Source organism: Pinus tabuliformis, chromosome 7 (genome assembly GCF_031772625.1).
Source record: "Pinus tabuliformis cultivar Carrire ecotype Pingquan chromosome 7, CPIR1, whole genome shotgun sequence".
Lineage (NCBI taxonomy): Eukaryota > Viridiplantae > Streptophyta > Pinopsida > Pinales > Pinaceae > Pinus > Pinus tabuliformis.
The window spans coordinates 184,445,780-184,455,301 of NC_142293.1; the positions used below are offsets into that span (position 1 = coordinate 184,445,780).

General features: G+C 40.9%; 1 protein-coding gene across 4 annotated transcripts in view; it reads right to left on the minus strand.

The window, feature by feature from the left end:
• Window positions 1-8,149, minus strand: part of LOC149246465 (uncharacterized) — a 250,623-nt gene extending 242,474 nt beyond the window's left edge. For 3 of the 4 annotated variants that reach the window (XM_089457927.1, XM_089457926.1, XM_089457924.1), the window contains exon 1: window positions 7,573-8,149. In XM_089457927.1, the coding sequence (XP_089314053.1) occupies window positions 7,573-7,742 (170 nt within the window). In that variant the 5' untranslated portion in view covers window positions 7,743-8,149. The remainder of the gene's footprint in view (window positions 1-7,572) is intronic. The other variant, XM_089457925.1, reaches the window with a different exon arrangement.
• Between the last annotated feature and the right edge of the window lie 1,373 nt (window positions 8,150-9,522).

Below are 9,522 nucleotides of genomic sequence, written 5' to 3' on the forward strand. Positions count from 1 at the left end.
TCCACCGATGGTAGATTTCACCAGATCACGCCTCATTTCCTCCTGCTACAAATCAGCCCACACACGTTCCCAATCTGGCAGTTTTTCTCTGCCTAGGATACTCTGGACAAAAACTTGTCAATCTTCATAAACATTGTTCAGCGTTAATCATACAAACTCTTTAGGTTGGGGCGTTGATCCTACCGAAGCCAACTAATCCCAAACATCCTAAAGTCTAGTAAGGAAGGGGTCTACACACTCCCCTTTCTGCATCCTCGTGCATCTCAGCTTCTCCTCAAGGTACATCTTCCGCTGCTCAGAAGATCCTTCGTACAGCGTAGCTAATGCCTCCCACATCTGTCGGGCAGTATCTTTGCTAGCTATGTGAGATACCACATGATCTCGAACCCCATCAAGAATAAACCTCTTAGCTCTCGCCATCTCCTTCTTGTACTTCTTGAGCAGATCTGCATCGACGGGTACAACTACCACACTATCGACATAAGTTTTGAGATCATGCTCATCTAGAAGGCAGGAAATCCTAGCCTTCCAGATCACATAGTTGGAGGCTCCGTCCAACCGATCTTGATCTCTCAACCCAGTTGATGCCATCTCTCCTGAAAAAGTCGAATTGCTTCCTCTTCTCCTCTGCGCAGTTGTTGCCCAGCTATTCACACTCCCTTCTGGAGTGAGAAATCTCGCACACAACTACTGTTGCTTTGCTAGAAAAATTTGAACTTCTTGGCTAGAAGTCCTCTAAGAAAGGAATTCCCTCAGTGTGTGCTCTTCTCTCCTTCTGATGCTATTTTTCCAGCGACTGCTGCAAAATAATTGCGTCCCAGTTGAAAATATGCTTTGCAAGGAAAAATATGTTGCTCACTTCTGCCTCTAAAAATTTTTGATCTAGAAAATCAAATTTCTCTGTCTACTCACTCAGAGAAATCAATCTTTCCTCAAAACTCGACCTCCTTGGCCCGAGGACTGTGCTGCCTTTGGGGGCTCGAACTGCTGCGAATGCAGAAATTCGAACCTCCTTCCTTTCTGCTCTAAGCTCTCCGGCTTACAATCTGTGCTCTAATACCATGTGAAAAATCGGTGACCTAATTCCTATTGCAACAAACTGATGATATTTCTCCTACTTGTTGAATTACTTGAACAAATTACTTGTAGTTTTCTACGGAAGATATCGAAATACATGCACTACAACCTACACAAAATAAAACACTGCAGAAACTAAATACTGCACTCATGAAAAATAAACACACACAACTACACTGTTGCTTTTGGACAAACGTCCCCGGAAAAACCCAATGTGGGAAAACCGGTGCAGCAGCTTAGGGTTTTATTATTATGCAGTAGTAATCTGAGTACAAATAATTAGATGCCCAAATTGGAAATCTGATAGAGAGAATAAACTAGTAAAGAGGTAGTGAGAAAAATCTCACACTGTCACTAGCAATCCAAATCTGATCCAGGCTCTGGATGGCTAGCCCCATGCTGCCTCTACGCAGCCTCTGCATCAACCTACGCAAATCTGCGTCACGGCCTCTAGGGACTGCTTCACCTCTTCCTCTAATCTTATGCTGGCTGGAAACTTGACCCTCTGGCCCTCCAGTCTCACACCTTGGCTTCCAGCACTAGATCTTGACTTCTCTTCAGCAGGATTTCGGACTCCCTCTGAAGCACTACGTGGCACTGCGCTGCCTCTCTAAACCATGCTCTGCCTTATTTGTTTTGCACTCCCTGAAACTGGAAAATCTCCTCTGGTCTACTATCTCTGCCCCTGTCTCACTGCTTCAACTTTACTGAATCACTTCCGGCAACTCATAGCTGCTACACAGGAAATCGACTTCCCAACAAAATTGAACTGCACAAGTGTGTTCTCCAAGTGTCCATCGAACTCCTTATAATCTCTCGTTGGAGCACCAACGGCTAAGATTAAAACATAATCAATGGCTAAGATAAATGGGAATTGATGCTCGTCTTCTTCGAGAAGATTCGCACCAGATTTAATTAATACCCTTTAATTAACCAAATTTCTTAAGTTAGACTTAGGGAACTATTTAAAAAAGTTAATTATTTTAATTAAATCATCTCTAGGTGGAATTTTCCCAAACAATTTCAGGGTATTGGAGAATGCATGTGTTTTAGCCTCTCTGCCAAATCTCGAGGCTAGAACACATCCGACGCTATAGAAATCAACACTGCATAATTAAATTTTTAGTTAGAAGAATAATTTCCAGTCGCTGCAATAGATAAAAATTTCACATGGTATCAGAGCACAGTTGATCAGCCGGAGAGCTCAGGAAAACGAAGGAAAGGAATTTCGTTGCTCAGCAAGGGCGGCGGATCGAAATTCCCAAGGGCAGCGCAGTATTTTGCTAGGAGGACGAGTTGCTTGAGGAAAGACCGATTTTTCTGAGAGGGGCAAAAAAATTTGATCCTTCCAAATCGAGTGATTCCAGAGGTAGAGGGAGCAACTCAGTACCTTCGTTGGGCAGATCTCTAGTTGGACGCAGAGGTTTTTGTAGCAGTTTGCTAGAAGCAAAGCCAGCGTCGGGGTGGAAAAGAGGAATAACACACTATAAATTCTTCGGCATAACCATGGACAGAAGTAACATTCAGGAGACTTCAGATTTGTCTTCCAGATTGAGGACGAATTTGCTTTCTTATTAGGATCAGCGTCACAGGGAGTCTGGTCTATAAACAATGGAGCATCAGCTCACATGACAAGGGTTAGAAAATATTTCTCTAACTACAAAGAAGAGTAGATGGACTTCCAAATTAGCATGGGAAACAGAACGAAATGTACTCCAATAGGGAGAGGTACCATAGATTTTCAGACGGAGTCAGGAGAAAGCACCAACACTACAGATGTACTGCATGTGCCAAGATTGGGTATGCACCTGATTTCAGTATCTTAGTTACAGGACAAGGGGTATGATATTCACTTCGTAGGGAAGAAAGTGTATGTCAAAAACCCATGCTGGAAAAAGGTAAGACAGATTGGAGTTCGAAGTAACGGATTTTACCAGTTACAGATTGATTCTCCAATGGCACTAATAGGCAGTGACAGTAGCAGTGGGAAGGATCTTAATGAGTTATGGCATAGGAGAATGGGACATCTACACCATCACGTATTCAGGATACTCAGAGAAACCGTATCAGGGCACGGAACACGATGTGTGTGCATAGGATGTGTACTTGGAAAGTATGCTAAGGCAGCATTTCCAAGAAGTGACAGCAGAATTGATGGCGTGTTAGGACTCATACATTCAGATATTTGCGGCCCGATGTCCACTAGAGCTCTCAGCAATGTCGAATATTTCGTCACCTTTATTGATGACCATTCCAAGAAAACCTGGATCTACTTCTTGAAGACCAAAGATGAGGTCTTCAATCGTTTCAGAGAGTTTAAAGCTCTTGTGGAGAATGCGACAAGGAAGAAGATCAAGGTGCTTCATTCAAATAATGGTGGAGAATATATTGATAAAGACTTCACAGATTTCTATGCGAAGGAAGGCATCAAGAGAGAATGGACAACTCCATATAATCCACAGCAGAATGGTGTAGCGAAGCAGAAAAACAAAACCATTGCTGCAAAGCCTATGTCATATGACCAAGATCTACACAAATTTCTATGGGTAGATACATATAACACAATAGTATATATTCAGAACAAGACTCCTCATAGAGCATTGGGGAAGAAAATGCCAGAAGGAGTCTTAACAAGGAAGAAGCCAGAAGTTAGCCACTTCCGAATTTTTCGCAGCATTGCTTATTGCCACGTGCCAGATGATAAACGTACCAACAGGATCAGACTGCAGAGAAGGGGTTCTTCGTTGGGTATAGCGAAACCTCAAAGGCATACAGAATCAACATTCCTAGCAATAGGAAGATTGTATTAAGGCGAGATGTGAAGTTCATGGAGGACCGAACTTTCAGGAGATCTCGTGAGATGCCTGCAAGTGATCAGAATTAGTCAGCAGAAGCTCCTTTGGTCCAGCAGTAGGGGTAGCCAATGGGACAAGCAGGAGGACAGTCACAAGGATCGAGTACTGTGACTAGTACCAGTATTTCCTTGGGTGCAGGAAATCCGAGGAGTTCTCAGCAGATGGAGCAACAGAGGCAGGATGAAGAGGACCTAGCTGAATCTCTAATGACTAGTGGTCGAGCCAGCAGAGAGGTTCGTTAGGCATTGAGAGATGCAGAGGAGTTTATTAGAAATCCTAGGACGAACAAAAGGCAGTGCAAACAGCCTAACAAGTACCAAGCATTTGTTAAAATTAAGCAACTGCAGTAAAATTACACCTTGGACAGCTCAGATGACATAGATGATGAGTGCATTGAATTCCTCTTTTCGAGAGGACCAAAATTGACCTAAAGATCACCTTATTTGGACAAGCAGAAGTTGGTTTTCGAATTTATGTACTCGGCCCCATGCACATGTACCAATGGACAGGTCGACCTCAACATCAAGTGGACCCTCATGGAAGCCTATAAATATAAAAGACCTCAAGCTTATTTGGACACAATTGGTCAAGCTCTCTTCTCCTCTTCTATTTTGTCTTGGCTCTTACAGGTCTGACGGAGGAGTCTCGCACAAGGGTCCGAAGCTACAAGGTCGAAGCTCGCATGAATCTAGGGCTTCTGGTTTTCGGATGCTGGCACAGAACTGGCCATTTTAGTCCCTGGACGCTAGCACATAGTGGTCCTGACAGCGTTCAAGGAGCCTTGGACGTTGGCACAATGTGTTATGGGAGTGTCCAAGGTCTCAAAGGTAGACCTAGAAGTGTCGATCCCTGGACGCTCGCACAGTATCATCCTGAGAGCGTCCAAGGTCTCAAAGGTAGACCTAGAAGTGTCGGTCCCTGGACGCTCGCACAGTATCATCCTGAGAGCGTCCAAGTTGTCTTGGACGCATGCACAATAGCCTTAAGGGAGCGTTTGGGGGTCTGAGGCAGAACAGAGCATATTTGTTCCCAGACGCACGCACAAAGTCCACTAGAGAGCATCCAGCACTGCTATAAATGCTCGCTCTGCTCCCCTATTCCATGCGTTCGAGACTCAAAGATGAAACTGCAGTACTCCAAAGATTTCGCTCAGTGACAGCAGTGTTCAACAGTAGGCTACAGGTAGTGACAGTACATTACAATTATCAGAATCAGAGTTTTGATGTTTAGATGCATTTCATGGATATTCTAGTTGTTGTGAAGATATGGATCATTGTACTCTCTTTTGCTAAATCATTTGATGACAATCTATTAGAAGAAGATTTGCAAGGGTTTTCCCCATAGTGGGTTTTGCCCTGGTCTCCAACCAATCCTGGTGTCTCTATGTATGCATGATTTTCTTTCTGTGTTCCTTTCTGTTCCGCCGCGTTGATGATGATGTTTTTGTTATTTCTACATATTTGCATACGCTGATGAATAATGATGTAAATTTGTATAATGTTATGATGCTATGGGGTGAACTTAATGTGTTAATGGGAGAATGCAATTATTAAAGCAAAGAACAATATAGCCCTATGAAAAATTAACAATGTATCGGAGTTGGGCTAAAGAAAAGCCATGGAGATCACCCCCTTGGAGACACTTTTAATGGAAGCAAGAAGAGGATGGTGGAGACCTAAAAGAATCCTAGGGTATGAACTTTGAAGGAAAACTTAGGTGGTTAGTGCATAAGGATTTGATGGTTAGGGTTTGAGAGAAACTGTGGTTTATGGCAAAGACTTGAGATTTGATATATGAAACCCTAGCATGGTCTATGTGAAGATGCTCAAGCACTTGGGACCAAGAATATATCATATCATGCAAACATACATCATCGACAAGTTCATCCTATAATGTGGATCATTGAAGAAAAATCTCCTATAGATACTCCTAGAAGTGAGGGGATAACGAAGCCTAGAAAGTGGCTAGAAGTATTAATGAAGGTGATGGAAATTTGTCCGTATTTTTCTTGGAGGAAGAAGTCTCTACAAAAAAACCAAACCTATAATGGCAAAAACAGTACCAATGTAAGGGATTTGAGAAGGCCCAAGAAGTCTCTACAAAAAAACCAAACCTATAATGGCAAAAACAGTACCAATGTAAGGGATTTGAGAAGGCCCAAGAAGACAATGGGGAACTTTACATAGTCCTTGCATGCATCGTCAACAAGTTCATCTATCAAGATGCTCTCCCTTTGTGGTTCTCAACTAGAGAATGGTAAGAGAGTGTTCTTCTGCACCCAAGTAATGGCACTCCCATCTAGAATCCTAGTCTGTGTAGGCAAAAACACAAGTTCCACGATTGCAAAACAAATTCAAAGAGAGTCCCACATGGCCTTGCAGTGTCTGGGAATTAGACTAGAGAGAATGGAGTAACTCATGAAGGAGGGGTCTGAATTTTTAAAGAGGCATATGCACTCTTTGGAAAGCTACATGTCATGTGAGATTGAATAAATAAACAACAAATTGGACAAAATAGACTGAAGGCAAGTGCCTCACGGGGTGGCACTTTCCATTATCAATAATATGACTTGGAGGACCTAGACCATAGAGTAATGAGAGATCTGCAAAGTATTGTAGATGACGTGGGGAGAGGCACCCTTTAGTGTAAATCAAGGAAGATGAAAATACTGTCTAGTGAACGTGTATTATATTTCTATTTTATCCGTGTTTCTTTTAGGGGACTTAGTCTAAATTGATCATTCACACATTTCATTGTGTTTTATCGGAGAAACAGTAAAATTTGATCACTCTACAGCAATTTTGTACTTTATATCAATGTTGTTAGACTCCAACTCTTTTAAGCTGGGGCTGGCCTGTGACTCGGGAAGACTCGGCAGAGTCTTTTCAGATTCAGCAAAGAGAATAAATTACTCAAAATATGCTATGGCAAGTTTTAGAAGAGTAGAGAGAGTTTCAGAGGAGTCTAGCGAGTTTCAGGGAAGTCTGGCAAGTGGAGAGTATGACAGAAGAGTCTCTAGGAATTACTCTTTTCAATGGTGACTCGGCAAGACTTGGGAGTCCAAAAAGAATTTCACAACACTTTTCTACGCATATTAATAAAAAGTAGAACACGGTTATGATTGGAAGAAGAAGCATAACAGAACTGATACAGCAGCCACTAGTTTGAGGGATGTACCTTCTTACCTTATGGACACTAAAATAAAATAACTGTTTTTCCAAAAGAGCAATGAGCTATATGGACTCTTCAATGGAGCTGTAACGATGCACATTTTTCTTTCATCTTATTTCTGTTTTGTGTGACTTTACGGGTTATAATCAACAGATTGTGCCCGCAGGTATTCAGTTCAGCCCTTTTTTATTTTGGTTAAAGATGGGTACTTTTAATACAAATCCATTGTTTCACACCTGTTACAGTAATAAAATCATTATTATTATTATTATCACTAATATGGCTATTAGACAAACCTTCTCTGTTTCGCTATTTGGATCAATAGTCGAAATCAATGTAATTACACCAAAACCGACGTTCAGAACATACATGTAGATATCAAAACAAGGGTAAAGCCAATTAATTTGATAGGTTAAATTCAAAACCAGAAGACGTGGAGAAGGGGAGGCTTTAACAAAACCAGGCTTACTCCTTCCATATGGAGCCAGAATCTGTGCCGCCCTGACGACTTACAAAAGTGTTTAAAGAGAACACGTGTCGAGCAGCCCTAAACAGCTGTGGGACGGATTGTTCATCCTTCAGCTCTCGCAATAATGAAAACACGGTCTCATAACTCTGTCTTGCCTTCGCAAAATCCATCTCTCTTCAATACTGTGAGCTCAAAAGCGTTGCGGATTGTCAACTGGAGAGCCTTCAAAACTGTAGAAGAATGTTCACAAAAAGTTTTCAAAAGCGACAGAATCGGTACTCTCTGCTCCCATTTGCTCCCCGAGGGATGTTATCCATCTTTAGAATTTCAGAACATCACCGTGGCAATCTTATCATTAACATGCAATTTATCAATTAAATGTGAGCAGAACATCAATTCAACTTATGATCTAGATGCGGGCATAGATGTGAGGTGCCGTTTATTGTATCTGCAAGAATAAACGTGCTCTTTTGACGGAGCCAGTTAGGCGCGTAGGGCGGGCGACCTCGCGGCGGCAGGCTAGGCTCAATGTGCGGAGCACTGCGGACTTACACCGGCCACAATAACAAATGAAACTTTGGCGCGGCTTTGGACTTCGACCAAGTCGTTCGACCCGACGACAACGTGTACCTTGGTGACGTGTACTGGCATCGTGCCATGATAAAAATTTGAACAAGAAATAATTTGATAAAAATAATTTGAAGAAAGAAATTACTTTTAATTTCTATGATGTTAAAAATAGTACTGTATTTAAAGGTTTCACATTTGAAAATATTTTTTTTGAAAGTGTAAAAAGTACACTCTTTTTTCCCAATTATTCCAAGAATTGGTTGTTACTATATTCGTTTATATGTTTTTACTGTCTTTAAAGGCTTCACATTCTAAAATAAAATGTTTTTTATTTCCACTTTTCCGGAAGTGCAAAAAGTACACACTCTTTCTTGGCAAGAGTTAATTCTTCACTAGCTTCACATTCTAAAATAAAATGTTTTTTATTTCCACTTTTCCAGAAGTGCAAAAAGTACACACTCTTTCTTCCCAATTCCAACATCGAATTTCACAAAAGAGTTGGCAAGAGTTAATTCTTCATTGGGCACTAAGAATTTTGGTTGATATATGGGCCTCTATGTAGGCTTTTTTATAATGATTATAAGTGAGATTAAACTATTCAATATAATACTTTTTCTTTCTCCCTATCTCTTTATCCTAAATATGCTTGTGGAACTTATCAATAACAAAAGTCTTTATCTCTTTACCATTTAGAAAACACATGTTCAGGTAAATAGCCCATTTACTGAACCATTTGATATTTTGTGGCATCCAAGTCTTCTTTCTTTCGCACAAAATGTCATTGAAGACAATCTTATGCCATATGTCCTCTAACATTTTCTCTAGTCTTTTTAAATATCTTATGACCCGCAACATAGCAAGTGCTTCAACAGGGACAACCCCCAATTCACTCATCATGATATCATAAGGGACTGAACTTTTACTTTTGAACTTGTTTGTGATCAAATGTTTTTGGTTTCTTTCAATTTGTTTCCATTGTAGATCAAAGGTACTATTGACCCACAATTCACACCCATAGAGAACAATCGAAATCACTAAAAGCCCAAAAAGGGTTTAGGTAGTTTTCTAATCCCATAACCCTGCATCTTTGCATCTGTTTTGAAAAGATTAAAACGCTTTCCAACCTCTTAAAGTTCTCTTCTTTCTGCGACTTTCCCAACTTGGATTTTTTTTGAAGTCAAATCCAAAGTATTTGCAATCTGCTACTTCTTCAAGAGTGCTACCTTCAAAGTAGAACTTATGTTGATCATGATTTGTTTTGTTAGAGAAAACCACCACTTTCGTCTTGCTAATATTGACTTGCATCCCCACCATTTTACAAAAAAACTCAAGGGAAAGTAAGTGCTCTTGCAAGCCAAGCGCAGATTTAGTAATCAAAAT